At 34.2% G+C, this 14,564-nt stretch overlaps 5 protein-coding genes across 5 annotated transcripts; all 5 read right to left on the reverse strand.

Annotated features, from left to right (window-relative positions):
* Positions 1–1,030: 1,030 nt before the first annotated feature.
* Positions 1,031–1,948, reverse strand: LOC113053352 (gamma-crystallin M1). The gene is made up of 3 exons (XM_026218292.1): positions 1,863–1,948; positions 1,457–1,708; positions 1,031–1,317 (listed from the first exon to the last, which is right to left on the reverse strand). Exons 1-3 carry the CDS (start codon positions 1,869–1,871, stop codon positions 1,042–1,044), a joined length of 537 nt encoding a protein of 178 aa, XP_026074077.1. The 5' UTR covers positions 1,872–1,948; the 3' UTR covers positions 1,031–1,041.
* A 3,448-nt stretch (positions 1,949–5,396) lies between these two features.
* Positions 5,397–6,314, reverse strand: LOC113053363 (gamma-crystallin M2-like). Its single transcript, XM_026218311.1, has 3 exons — positions 6,306–6,314; positions 5,945–6,187; positions 5,397–5,845 (listed from the first exon to the last, which is right to left on the reverse strand). The coding sequence occupies exons 1-3, from the start codon at positions 6,312–6,314 to the stop codon at positions 5,573–5,575; spliced, it is 525 nt and encodes a 174-aa protein (XP_026074096.1). The 3' UTR covers positions 5,397–5,572.
* A 2,083-nt stretch (positions 6,315–8,397) lies between these two features.
* On the reverse strand, positions 8,398–9,401 carry LOC113053353 (gamma-crystallin M2-like). The gene is made up of 3 exons (XM_026218293.1): positions 9,266–9,401; positions 8,900–9,142; positions 8,398–8,726 (listed from the first exon to the last, which is right to left on the reverse strand). The coding sequence occupies exons 1-3, from the start codon at positions 9,278–9,280 to the stop codon at positions 8,451–8,453; spliced, it is 534 nt and encodes a 177-aa protein (XP_026074078.1). The 5' UTR covers positions 9,281–9,401; the 3' UTR covers positions 8,398–8,450.
* A 363-nt stretch (positions 9,402–9,764) lies between these two features.
* On the reverse strand, positions 9,765–10,884 carry LOC113053361 (gamma-crystallin S-1-like). The gene is made up of 3 exons (XM_026218309.1): positions 10,876–10,884; positions 10,500–10,742; positions 9,765–10,378 (listed from the first exon to the last, which is right to left on the reverse strand). Exons 1-3 carry the CDS (start codon positions 10,882–10,884, stop codon positions 10,103–10,105), a joined length of 528 nt encoding a protein of 175 aa, XP_026074094.1. The 3' UTR covers positions 9,765–10,102.
* A 2,501-nt stretch (positions 10,885–13,385) lies between these two features.
* On the reverse strand, positions 13,386–14,474 carry LOC113053357 (gamma-crystallin M2-like). The gene is made up of 3 exons (XM_026218299.1): positions 14,340–14,474; positions 13,966–14,208; positions 13,386–13,730 (listed from the first exon to the last, which is right to left on the reverse strand). The coding sequence occupies exons 1-3, from the start codon at positions 14,346–14,348 to the stop codon at positions 13,455–13,457; spliced, it is 528 nt and encodes a 175-aa protein (XP_026074084.1). The 5' UTR covers positions 14,349–14,474; the 3' UTR covers positions 13,386–13,454.
* Between the last annotated feature and the right edge of the window lie 90 nt (positions 14,475–14,564).

Here is a 14,564-nt window from a genome sequence, read left to right on the forward strand (position 1 = left end):
TGTGATTTCTTTTCCAGAAAACTAACCACAGCGGAGAGAAACTATGATGTAGGAAACAAGGAATTACTTTTCCATCAAGGAAGCGCTGTCAGAGTGGAGACACTGGTTGGAAGGGAGCAAGTCATTCATTTCTGGTGATTACAGATCACAAAAATTTGGAGTATATCAAGAGTGCTAAACGTTTGAACCTTAGACAGGCTCGGTGGTCATTATTCTTCACCAGATTTCAATTTACAGTCATGTATCGCCCTGGAAGTAAGAATGGTAAAGCCGACACGTTGTCACGAAGATATGAGCCAAAAGAAACTTCTTGCTGCCAGGGACCAATTCTACCTCCATCAGTCATCGTGGCACCTATCCGTTGGGATATAATTTACAGTACCACCTGGCGGTGGATTTCGTCACTGATCTACCCAACTCTAACGGCTATACTGGTAATTGTTGACAGATTTTCAAAGGCCTGTCGTCTGGTCCAACTAAAAGGATTACCCACAGCTATGGAGATGGCACAAGCTTTATTTCAACATGTTTTTCGAGTCTATGGCATACCAGAGGATATCGTTTCCGACAGAGAATCACAATTCACGTCTCGAGTGTTGCAAGCTTTTTGCAAAGAATTAGATATTAATGTAAGCTTAACATTGGGTTATCATCCTCAAGCTAATGAACAGGTGGAGCAAGTAAACCAAGAACTTGGGCAGTATCTTAGATCCTACTGTAGTCAAGAACAATAACGTTGGAATTAATTCCTATTAATTCCTATATATATATATATATATATATATATATAGATAGATAGATAGATAGATAGATAGATAGATAGATAGATAGATAGATAGATAGATAGATAGATAGATAGATAGATAGATAGATGATAGATAGATAGATAGATAGATAGATTATTTAAAAGTCATATATATTATATTATTTTGATATCACCATTTTAAAAAGTTAGCCATTCAGTAATCCAATAAAACAATAGACAATACAGCTAGTTCTGAAAATAACACTTTATTTCCTTCAACTGTATATTGTAGCAGTTTAACACATATCAGTGATACGCCTCATGCTCATGAATCTCATGTTGCTGTATCCCATATCTCTGAAGCTCCTGTACTCTCCAGGTCTGAAGTAGACCATCCTGCCTCTGTAGTGGGGCTGCTCAAACATGAGCCAGTGGCCGTCCATCACATGGCAGGACTGGCAGTCAGACATACGGAAACGTTCCATGATGTTGTCACAGTCATCCATCAGCTCATACATCTGTCCTCCAAAGTTGTCCCTCTCGTAGATCCTCATTCTGTAGGATCCCCTGTACTGTAAAATAAAGCATGATGCATTAGAATTGTCTCCATTAGCTGTTTCCCAGCAATGGATGCAGAGTAATGTATAATATAATAAAAAATAGAAGAGCAAGTAAATCGACACAACACTGTAAACAAAGTGAGACGCGTACTGAAGGAATCATGCGGCAGGATCTGATAGTGTCAAACATCATGCCCATGCTCATCATGCGCTGCATGTCATGGTACTCGCCCCTCCTCAGAAAGAACTGGTTCCCCATGAAGCTGTTGCGCTCATAGACCATGAAACAACCGCTTTCCACCCTGATGGAACCAACACGGCTCAGGTATGAGGATATATCAGAGCAGTCGCTCATGCAATCATAGCTGCGCCCCTGGAAGTTCCTGTCCTCATAGAAGATGATCTGTTGATGGGTTTAAACATTCAGCTCATTTTTCAGTAAATTACTTGCCTTTTAGATCTGAACTGCAAAAGAGTTATGCAAATAAAAACTGGATGCAATATTAACCTAAAGCTTTCTATGAAATATTAAACATACTTATTTTAAACACTATTACCTTGCCCATGGTGGTAGTGTGTTGTTTGTCTCAGTGCTTCAGCTCACCGTACCAGCTGTACTTTGATAGCCTTGTGTTGGTGTTGGTGGTTTTTATACAAAAACCAGTGACCTACATTTTGTTGTTATTCAAATGCCAAAAGCTGATGATCAAGCAGTATGACTTCTGCTGAAATGGTCCAGTAAACTGAAACAATAGTTTTTAACCATACATCTCTGACAGCTGTTTGTGCATTGACTTTTACAGTATAGGCAAAACTTTAGTCAAATCCAAAGCGAATGTTCTCTCAATATCACGAGTGACATAAATGTTCTGTATGCAAAAGTATAACATGTCTCACATGAACGTTTAACATTCAGTGCATTTGACTCTAGCTACTGATTTAATAAGAGATAGAATAAGATGAAATAATTATCAGAAATGTTTAAATTACCATATTTCATTATCTTTGCATCTACAATTTCTTAAAATTATGCATGTGCTATTTTTCATTAAATGTGCCAAACATTATTCATTTTCACATATTTAAATGTTGCATTGGACAATTTAGTGTTCTCCAAACATGCACATTACAAGTAGGATTGATACTGCAGGGAGTCATTCAGTTTACCAGGTAGATAACCAAAAATCCTATTAAAATGATAAATTTTATCAAAATAATAAATATTATTCTTGAACAACTGAAAAACGATATTTAACGATTATGTTTTTAGATGTTTGAAATGGTATTATCTATACCTCTTATATGCAACATTGTGTTTCTTTCACCTGTAGTCAAGTAAATGTCATGATGCAAGTGCACTGTGATGATGATTATATATATATATATATATATATATATATATATATATATATATATATATATATATATATATATATATATATATATATATATATATATATATATATATATATATATATATATATATATAAAATCATCATCACAGTTCAGATAACAATTAATTGCACAATGTACAAAGACAGTAGAATAGATTACAGGACTGTGAGATTCTGTTGTCAAACAGATGAAGTATGAAAATAACAAGATGAGATTATATTTTAAATAATATGTCAAATACTTGCACTATGACATGTACTTGACTACAGGTCAAAGAAACACAATGTTGTATATATACTGTAAGAGGTATAGATCATACCATTTCAAAAATTAGAAACCTTAATTGTTTAATTTTGTTCAGTTGTTTGAGAATAATATTTATTATTTTGATAAAATGTATTAATATGAATTTATTTATTTATTTATTTATTTATTTTGCATGCTTAATTTAATGGTTACCTACCTGGTAAATTGAATTACCCCCATGCAGGAGCAATCCTGCTTGTAATGTGCATTTTTGGAGGAAACAAAATTTTCCAGTGCAACATTTAACATAAATAGGAAGTACTTGTTATTTAAGAAAAATATAATTATATTTCAGAATGACATAAAACGGGGTAAAATGCCCCCAGGGGGCTTAATCACTGTAATTACTCTTTTCTGAACATCAGATCTATTGTAACAAGTTAGTTGAATAAAAATATTTGTACCATTTTGTACTATACAGTTAGCATCAGCTAAACACATTTTTCAAATAGGCTACTATAATTTTGTAATTCATAATTATTTATTATATTATTTTTTATTTTGAGATGATACTGCCTGTACTCTGATTTTGCTGTAAATGTATAAAGCAAATTGCTTTGTCAGCGTGAGACATTTTACCCCACCTGTGGGGCAAAATCCCCCCTTTGGTACAAATTACATTTTTGTAAAAATTCTAATTCAACTTCTATGTATATATATATATATATATATATATATATATATATATATATATATATATATATATATATATATATATATATATATATATATATATATATATATATATATATATATATATATATATATATATATATATATATATATATTATGGCATTATAACTGAGACTTGTCATGGCACTTGTATACTGTTGTTGTTCTCTTGTTGATCTGATTGCTTTATTGTTCTCATTTGTAAGTCGCTTGGGATAAAAGCGTCTGCTAAATGATTAAATGTAAATGTAAATGTAAAATAGATAGATAGATATAGATATATATATATAGGTATAGATATAGATAAAGATATAGATATAGATATAGATATAGGTATAGATATAGATATATATATATATATATATATATATATATATATATATATATATATATATATATATATATATATATATATATATATATATATATATATATATATATATATATATATATATATATATATATATATATATATATATATATATATATATATATATATATATATATATTATGGCATTATAACTGAGACTTGTCATGGCACTTGTATACTGTTGTTGTTCTCTTGTTGATCTGATTGCTTTATTGTTCTCATTTGTAAATCGCTTGGGATAAAAGCGTCTGCTAAATGATTAAATGTAAATGTAAATGTAAAATAGATAGATAGATATAGATATATATATATATATATATATATATATATAGGTATAGACATAGATAAAGATATAGATATAGATATAGATATAGGTATATATATATATATATATATATATATATATATATATATATATATATATATATATATATATATATATATATATATATATATATATATATATATATATATATATTATGGCATTATAACTGAGACTTGTCATGGCACTTGTATACTGTTGTTGTTCTCTTGTTGATCTGATTGCTTTATTGTTCTCATTTGTAAGTCGCTTGGGATAAAAGCATCTGCTAAATGATTAAATGTAAATGTAAATGTAAAATAGATAGATAGATATAGATATATATATATATATATATATATATATATATATATATATATATATATATATAGGTATAGACATAGATAAAGATATAGATATAGATATAGATATAGATATAGGTATATATATATATATATATATATATATATATATATATATATATATATATATATATATATATATATATATATATATATATATATATATATTATGGCATTATAACTGAGACTTGTCATGGCACTTGTATACTGTTGTTGTTCTCTTGTTGATCTGATTGCTTTATTGTTCTCATTTGTAAGTCGCTTGGGATAAAAGCATCTGCTAAATGATTAAATGTAAATGTAAAATAGATAGATAGATATAGATATATATATATATAGGTATAGATATAGATAAAGATATAGATATAGATATAGATATAGGTATAGATATAGATATAGATAAAGATATAGATATAGATATAGATATAGATATAGATATAGATATAGATATAATTTAGATAGTGGCTTTAGATCAGGTTTTTATGAGCAGTTTGTGGAAAAATCCAGGTGAATATATTCCTATAGAATTTCTGTGTTTTTCTACCACTATATACTGCCATAAATCCGTTTTGTATTGTAATTATTGTTTTTGTTTAGTCATTGTAAGATTTGTTAATGTGTAAAAGTGAGATGGTGAATAAAAGCCAATTCATTTCGTTATGAGAGACTGATTTAGTGCTGAGAATTCAGTCAAATCTGAGTACTTTATTACAAATATCATTTTATTCTTATCTGTTGGCTTGTGTTGTCTGTTGGCTTGTTTGTTTGATGTACAAGAAGTGAACAATCTAAATGTTTATAAACACTTATGCTTATAAACAGAAAATGAACAGTTTATATAAATATGTGCAAGTAGAATGGCTAATAATCAGTGACTCGTCTGAAGGAGCCCACAATGGCACAGGAAGCAGACCAGTCTCTGTATCTCCTGTAATCCCCAGATTTCAGGAAGTACTGTCTCCCTCTGTAGTTGGGATATTCATAGAAGATCCAGTAGCCATTCATCACGTTACAGGAGTACACATGTCGATGGTGGAAACGATCAGACACACAGGGACAATCATCTGTGAATTCCATCATGTGACCTCCATAGTCAGCCTTCTCATAGATCCTCAGTCTGTATGGTCCACTGTACTGTTGATGTCAAGACGCAAATGAATGATTCAGTACACTGGTGTCAAAGAAACCGTAATATAAGTATCTCCACAAAACAGCACATTCAGTGAAGCTCACCACTGGAATCAGGCGACAGGATCGAATAGAGCTACTGAAGCCCATCCATCTCTGATGGTCAGAATACTCGCCTCGTTTCATAAAATACTGGTGGCCCATATAATTTGGACGTTCATAGATCATAAAACAGCCACTCTCTACTCTGATGGAGTTGCAGCGACTGAAGTAAGTGTGCAGGTCTGTGCAGTCATTGCTGCACTCATGACTACGACCTTGAAAATGTTTGTCCTCGTAAAAAACTATCTGAAAAAGCCAAGAAAATTAACACTTTTTTTTTTAGTGCAGCGATTAGGAGAATAATCCATCTACGCCAAAGCCTAACATACATAGGGGAGGTGCAATTCAATGTAAAAAATCCTACCTTGCCCATGGTCTCGGTTGGAGAGATTCCATATGCTTCCCGAGCTTTTTATACTGCCTCTTCACAAATAATGTATTGTTATTCAAATGAATTCAGGAATATGTCACATGTTTACCTTTTTGTTAGAGCACAATATTGGGTTCAAAAATATGGATTTTACTTGAAAAAGAGTATATAATTACATGTTTGGTGTTTTCTCTTGCATGGTCCTGGGAAAGGACTGGTACGGCACCCACACATTCACAGCAGCACAATGCACACAGAACAAAATGGAACATCCCTTTTGCATTAAAGAACTTGTTCAACAGAGGGAGCAGTTACTGAGTTTCCATTTTCAGCAGCATTGTCAACTGCACTGACATACTGAATTTTCTCATGTGAAAAAAAAATCAATAAATAAATTCCATCAGGAGACATTACAAAGAGATACTTATATTATGGTTTCTTTGACACCATTGTAGAGAAAAATAATATTAATCAATTCAGAGTTATCTCAGCTGTGTTTTGGAGATGTTATGTGAACATTATCTCTGATATTCAAATGCAACATTTTTATGTACTATGTGCTCTAAAAAAAACAATCTTTGGATATTTGTTTGTAAAACTTCTAATTTGTTTCAGCTTTTAGTCAGGCAATATTAATCATTAAAGGGGGGGTGAAATGCTATTTCATGCATACTGAGTTTTTTACACTGTTAAAGAGTTGGATTCCCATGCTAAACATGGACAAAGTTTCAAAAATTAAGTTGTACGTTTGAAGGAGTATTTTTGTTCCAAAAATACTCCTTCCGGTTTGTCACAAGTTTCGGAAAAGTTTTTTTCGAGTATGGCTCTGTGTGACGTTAGATGGAGTGGAATTTCCTTATATGGGTCCTGAGGGCACGTCTGCCGGAAGAGCGCGTGCTCCCCTATAGCACAGCACTGAGAGCACAACAGACTTCACTGATCAGAGCGAGAGCGTCGCGAAATGTCACAAAAGGAGTGTGTTTTTGGTTGCCAGGGCAAGACAACCCTACACAGATTACCAAAAGAGAAACAGCATTAAGGGACCAGTGGATGGAGTTTATTTTTACAGAGCATCAACGGAGTTGTGCAAGTGTTTTTGTTTGTTCCCTGCATTTCGAAGATGCTTGTTTTACAAACAATGTCCAGTTTGAAGCTGGATTTGCACATCGTTTATTTCTTAAGGATAATGCAGTCCCAACGAAAAAGGGTCACGATCGTGTGTTGGAACCGCATGCGGTGAGTAAAACTGCTTAAAATATCTCTGCCTCCTTGTTAGTGCGTCCGCCTCCCATGCGGAGACCCGGGTTCGAGCACCGCTCGGAGCGAGTCATTGCTGCTGCTGCTGCTCTCGTTCAGTTTCAGCCTTCACAGCTGTCACAGCTTCCAAACGCTCTCAACGCAAAAGCTTACTCGCGCTTGTGATTCTTAAGCTCCGCCCACACGTCACACCTCCAGACGCTCGTGTTTTTCCGGAAAAAATCGGTACAGACTATCTTTCTCTTATGAATATAATAAAACTAAAAACTTTTTGGAGTTATGAAGGATGCAGTACTACTCTATAGGTACTCAAGATTAACAGGATATTGAGTGAAAATGAGCATTTCACCCCCCCTTTAAAACCAACAGCCATAACAACTGACAATAAAATTACCTGTAACCATCCAATTTATTCATAACATAATTACTTACTTTTACTATAAATCCAAATTACTTATTAAGATCTTCTGATTCACTCTTCACATTATAAAGCTGCACGTCCATCAAGGTCAATGTGCCTTGCAATGGTGCTTTTGTTTTCTGACAGTCAAGGTAATGATAGATTAAACTACAATGAGGACAGTTAATCCAGATTGAGCCCCACATTGTTCGGTCAAAAGCATAAACAGTGTGAGAGTTTTTCAGTTTTGCTTTACCAAATTTTTGAATTAATGTTTTCCAGTCTGGTAACCAGATTTGCAACAACAACAACAAAAAAATTCACTGATAGGTCAATTAAATGTACAATAATTAGTTATAGATTAACAACTCGACTTTTTATGTTATTAATTTCACATACGAACAAAAATAATAACAGGTTAAGCAAAAGTTTCAGTTAAGAAATTTTATTTAATGAATATGCTGTCACTCAATTCATGTTGCCTAGTTGAAAGTGGTTATTCTTCTGAGGGACCCAATTCTTGGGGCCGTTCCTCCCCAGTCGCTGTACTTCCTGTATTCACCTGGTCCGAGGTAGTACATTCGTCCCCTGTAGTTGGGCTGCTCATATAGAAGCCAGTGACCATCCATCACGTGACAGGAGTGAATGTCAGGTGTATGGAAGCGGTCCGTGATGTTAGGGCAGTCTTCTGTGAGTTCTAGCATCTGACCTCCCATATCAGCCTTGTCATATAGTCTCATTCTGTAGCTACCGGTATACTGTAAGGAAACATGGATTTGGGATATACAAAGCAACACATTTAGCATTTGATGTGACAAGAATATCAAAGTGTGTTTCTGTAGTCAAAAGAATTCTGTTTATTAGAACTGATGAGCTAGTGCATTTTTCTTTTATGTTTATTTGCTGATTTACATTCCCATACATCACTTACCATGGGGATCATACGGCATGATCTCATACAGCTACTGAACCCAATCATATGCTGACAGTCAGAATATTCACCCTTTCTCAGGAAGTACTGCTGTCCCTTATAATTTGGGTGCTCATACACCATGAAGCACCCATTCTCTACCCTGATGGAATTGCATTGGGTAAAATAGGGGTGCAGGTCTGCACAGTCACTGATGCACTCATGATAGCGGCCCTGAAAGTTCCTGTCCTCATAGAAGATTATCTGTTAATGATAAAAGGTACCATAAATCTACTATACAAAATATGAAAAAATGTGAACTCATTTTATAGAGTTGAAAACCACTTTAAGTCTAATAGTCTATGAGAGTGAGAGATACCATCTTACCTTTCCGATAGTCATGTTGGCATCTGGCAGGACTACTGCTCAACACAGGCATCCAGTTTATCACTGTCTTTTATAAAAGCTTTTATAGAAGCTGCTCTGTGATTGCACAGCATAAAGTATTGTCATTCAAATAAATCTAGCTCAGGGAGAAACTAATAGGGGATAGAATCAGGGGGTCAATGAAACAATCTGATTATATTTGGCTTGGCCCTGGGGCAGTTTTTCCTTGTTCATCAAAATGCCCTGTCCTGTCCTGCTAGTAGCAGCTTCAGTCTGACTGCAATCAGCAAAAAAAAAAAAAAAAAAAAAAATGCAATAGCAAAAGGTCTTACACTGAATCAGTTGAGAAATTGATGGCCCATTTAAGTCTGGATGAAGCTGCAGTATTATTATATGATTCATCTTATATAATGTAACTTAAATACCAATAAACTAACATTAAAGTGGATCATAAAATAATTAAAAAATAATAATAACAATAAAAATGCGCTGATTTATAAGCAGTGGTATTTAATTAGTCTGCTAAGAAACACAGTTACATTATGAAAATGATAGTCAAATATTAAGTAAAACATTCTATCAAAAATAATAAACATTTATAGGTTCAGAATGTATAAACATTTATTTCTGAGGAAACATATAAGAGCATTTAAAGTGTAAAGCCCTAAGTTGTTATTCAACATGATTGCCTGTGTTGTCTAACATGTCAGACCAATGTTAAGTAATAGAAGCTAATATTAATTTTAGGTTTGGTGTGTATGTTAACAACAGTGTATATTACATAAAAAATAAAAATAAAAAATAAAATCTGCTGAGCAAACTGAATGAATGCTAATTCTAGTTATCAGTTATTCGTTTGATGGAACCCACACGGGCACTCAAGCCTCCCCATTCAGTGAATCTTGTGTATTCTCCAGGCCTTATGAGGTACATCCTGCCTTTATAGTTGGACTGTTCAAAGAAGAGCCAGCTTCCGCTGATCACCTTGCAGGAGAATATGTGATTTGTTTGGAACATGTCCATGACATTTGGACAGTCATCCACAAGAGCCATCATTTGACCTCCATACTCCATTCTCTCAAACAGTTTCACCTCATGAGAAGATCCCTGTGTCTGATAGAGAGAATAACAAAACATGTAAATGAACTATTATCTTAATACAAAACTTTTTCTTCTAATTTTTCACTCATTCCTGACACTCAAGCATATAGTATAATTAATATAGCATAATCACCATGGGAATTTCACAGCAGGAGCAGACGCAGTCATTTTTGCCCAACCAGCTTTTAAAGTCCGGGTACTCTCCTTTACGGAGCAAGAATTGCTGGCCTTTGTAATGTGGTTGTTCATAGATCATGAAGCATCCACTCTTCACCATGATGGAGTTACAGCAGCTAAGATAGCAGAGCATATCTGAACAATCACCACTGCATTCATACTGATGACCCGCAAAATTCTTGTCTTCATAGAAAATGATCTGTTAAAAAAAAAGAGAGAAGAAAGTCCATATACATATACAGTTCACAATAAATCCAGTGTAAATATCTTGAATATAAGGTGAAAAATATTTTTGTGTGACTTTTCTCACTTTCCTTACAGTATTGCTTTACCTTGCCCATTTTTGACTGCTGCTATACCATGAGTGTGAGTGTTTGGTATATATAGACATGAAGTGCCGACACTGTATGTGTCTTTCATATTATAATTACACACACACACACAAAAAAATGCTTTATTTCCATTTGTTTTTAAAAAAAGGTTTATTGTTATGATTATTTTGTTAAAAATATTGTCAATACTGCCATATTGTAACTGAATGCAGCAGAAAAAAAGTGTTGTAATCATAATGTACAGATGAAACACACAGATAATAATTAATATTTATACCAAATATCAATATAAATTGTACGTTCCATGTAAGACTCATCATGTGATATTAACTTAAATATATGAATTAACATTAGCCAATTGTATGGGATTTGCATACTCACAGAAGTGATTAATGCTAAATGTAAATGTATGCATGTATTGTTAATTAAATCATGTTTTTAAAACAAATTTTATCTCATTTTAAGGTTAAATGTTTTTTTTTTTTTTTACTTTATCCTTATCATAAGCTTATATAGTGGTTGTGCAGTGAAAAATTCTGATATCATTGACATATACATATAAGTTTAACTGAACTTTGACTATTTTTAATATATACTGTATACTTTAATAAATATAACGGATTACTCTTTAATCCACAGCAATTTCACCTAGAACAGGGTATACCCCATATTTACATTGTAATAACAGTCATACTTTTTAATGTTTATCTATATGAACATTGTATTAAACATAAGCTATGATATTATAAAGGAGGTTTTCTACACTTCATCTGTTTATCATTAGTTATTTACAACGAGTGAGCGTTAATATACAGCACAAGCAGAGACAACACTCAAAACCTGTCTCAATGATGAAAATTTCTCTAGTTTTATTCAGTTCTCCGAACAGTGTCAAGCAGTCTGGCAGCCTATAGCAAGTGTCATCAGTCACCAGGCAGTGACCCCTCCAGGTAGAGGGTGCAAGAATAAAACTCAAGACACTTGAGTACAGACACCTTTTTATTTAGTGTGTGAAAAAGGGCATACAGCAGATATTTCATGAGGACTCCTTTCATTAGAGACCCATGATCCGTCTGATGGAGCCCATCCTTGAACTGCCGCCCCAGTCACTGTACCTCCTGTACTCACCAGGCCTCAGGTAGAAGTCCCTGCCCATATAGTTGGGCTGCTCATAAACAAGCCAGTGATCATCCATCATGTGGCAGGAAGGGAAGTTGGACATGTTAAACCGATCCATGATGTTGGGGCAATCTTTCTCATAGAGCCTCATTTTGAAATCCCCATGATGCTAATGGGTGAATAACAGGAAGTTAAAGCTGAGTGTTTCATTTTATTCCATTAAAACAAGAACATTGATAACTTTAGATAACAATTAGCTTCAGTCTAGGGATCGTGCGACAGAATCTGACAAAATCATTCATTCCCATCGCACGCATGTAATCAGGGTACTTGCACTGCTCTCAGAAAGTACTGGCGGCCCATGTAATTCATTCAGTCATAGACCATGCAGCAACAGCACAGCAGCACTATAATAATTAATATGTGACTAATACAATATTCAAATCTTTACAGACCTTTCCCATGCTTGTATTGGCTTTGAACGTTTTTCCTGTTCAGTTGCCAAAGGCTGCTGGAACTATAAACATATATCCAAGAAAATAATGGTACTACTGTTTGTGTTGTCATTTAAATGACAGTGTACTCATGTTAGCAGAAAATGTACAGGAATATTGCAAACATGAGCAGTTTTAAGCTGAATAATCACTTTGATTGCCTCCGTAACATTAGTTTGTCCAGCAATAGCTGCTCTGTTGAAAGCTGCTGGAAAGTTCTGGGGAAACAACACAACAATAGTGTTATTTTTCTTCATTTATTTTAGCATTACACATCACAAGACTGTTTAAATGAGAACATTTAACTGAAACTAAAAGGTTTTGTCCTTGAAATTTTGAAATGCCTTTGGTATTAGTGGATGTTTATGAGGGAATCTGTTCAAGAAATCTATGTATGTTCCACTGCCATGATTTATTTCACAAATAAGTGTATTGCAGCAAATATTCTAGATTTTTTCAGGAAGCCTCCAGTGTAAGATGGCTACTTAATCAAAATAAGGCTTAACACCAGACATCAAGGCTTTGTCAGTGACTGAACATGTTACCAGAATGAAAAGTTCTGTGTGGTTGCCATTAGAAAAGTTAGATTTGTAGTGATCAAAACCTTTGTTACAATCTACCACAGCCAATGGTGGCTTCCCACTGTCAATACTGTATATAACTTGCTTGACTTAAAAGCAAAAGAAGACTATACATTTTTATTGATATGGATATCCAATGGATATGACTACAGTATGTTTTTAAATCGTTTACACAGGCAAACATGAGGAAATACTAATCTTTTAGGAATCAAAGCATGTCCCCGCAGATGGCACACAGTCTGAAATCTATACGTTTGATTATGGACAGCTGTGGTAATAAACAAACCTGCAGCATGAATACATACACTGCCAAGCATTTGATTCTGTGGCATTTTATTGACATGTCAATGTCAGAAAAGGCACAATTATTTTCATAACATGAACTCTAAAAATCAGTGATTCTGCGGAAGGAGCCAATGGTGGCACAAAGAGCACCCCAGTCACTGAACTTGCGATACTCGCCAGGGGGCAGGAAATACTGACGGCCTTGATAACTGGGATTCTCATAGAAGGTCCAGTAGCCCTCCATAACATTGCAAGAGTGAACGCTGCGGCATTGGAAATTTTGATGAATGGACTCGCAGTCATCACTAAATTCCATCATTTGACCTTGGAAATCTGGCCGATCATAGATCCGGACACGGTAGGATCCACCACTTTGCTGCAAAACATTTCAAAAGGTCTTTTTTAAAAAAAAAAATTGAGTCCTAGTGCTTGAATGTCTACAGTGTAAATATTTACAACAACACAACATGCAAGTGTGGATACTGAGAACAAAAGTTTTATGTGCGGCAGAACAGTGAACAACAAAAATGGAATAATAAAATAATAAATGTAGATGTCGAAATGGATCTCATGACAAAAAGTATGAAACCATTAACATACATATTACTCACATAGGAAAATGTACGGCATGAGCGAATGGTGTCATTGTAGCCCATCCAGCGCTGGTATTCAGGATATTCACCTCTGGTTAGCACATACTGGAAACCAGAGTAATTGGGTCTTTCATAGAGAACCCAGCAGCCACTCTCCACTTTTATAGAGTTGCATCGACTGAAATGAGGGTGCATGTCTGGGCAGTCTGTGTCGCACTCATAGGAGCGACCTTGGAAGTTTCTCTCCTCATAAAAGACAATCTGAAATCAAGAGATGTCACAGATTAAAGCAATACAGACAAATGTAAGAGTTCAATTGTTCTGTTTATAGTCATCTCTAAACTTTCCTTAAGAAACAGGGAAATAAAGAAGTTATCAGACATCTTATTTACCTTACTCATTTTGATGTGAGCCTCTGAAAACGAACCTAAACATGAGAAACAGTCAAACCAACTAGGGCACGAGGTCTGCTTTATAACCCGCCATCAACGCAGTGGATCAAACTTTATTTGTCCTTTCAATGACTGGGATTTGGCACTCCGATGGTGGTGCCAGCCTTTTAATCCCATCCATAGATTTAAAACCCCTGATTCATCGAATCAAAATTCCTAGCTGGC

Source organism: Carassius auratus, chromosome 34, assembly GCF_003368295.1.
Source record: "Carassius auratus strain Wakin chromosome 34, ASM336829v1, whole genome shotgun sequence".
NCBI classification, from domain to species: Eukaryota; Metazoa; Chordata; class Actinopteri; order Cypriniformes; family Cyprinidae; genus Carassius; species Carassius auratus.

What these genes read in the sequence shown, in the direction of transcription:
- LOC113053352 (XM_026218292.1), bottom strand. An exon ending in CCTGCCGCATGATTCCTTCA is followed by an intron (nt 1,318 to 1,456) that starts GTACGCGTCTCA and finishes TTTATTTTACAG; the next exon opens with TACAGGGGATCCTACAGAAT.
- LOC113053363 (XM_026218311.1), bottom strand. An exon ending in CCTGTCGCCTGATTCCAGTG is followed by an intron (nt 5,846 to 5,944) that starts GTGAGCTTCACT and finishes TGACATCAACAG; the next exon opens with TACAGTGGACCATACAGACT.
- LOC113053353 (XM_026218293.1), bottom strand. An exon ending in CATGCCGTATGATCCCCATG is followed by an intron (nt 8,727 to 8,899) that starts GTAAGTGATGTA and finishes GTTTCCTTACAG; the next exon opens with TATACCGGTAGCTACAGAAT.
- LOC113053361 (XM_026218309.1), bottom strand. An exon ending in CCTGCTGTGAAATTCCCATG is followed by an intron (nt 10,379 to 10,499) that starts GTGATTATGCTA and finishes TCTCTCTATCAG; the next exon opens with ACACAGGGATCTTCTCATGA.
- LOC113053357 (XM_026218299.1), bottom strand. An exon ending in CATGCCGTACATTTTCCTAT is followed by an intron (nt 13,731 to 13,965) that starts GTGAGTAATATG and finishes AATGTTTTGCAG; the next exon opens with CAAAGTGGTGGATCCTACCG.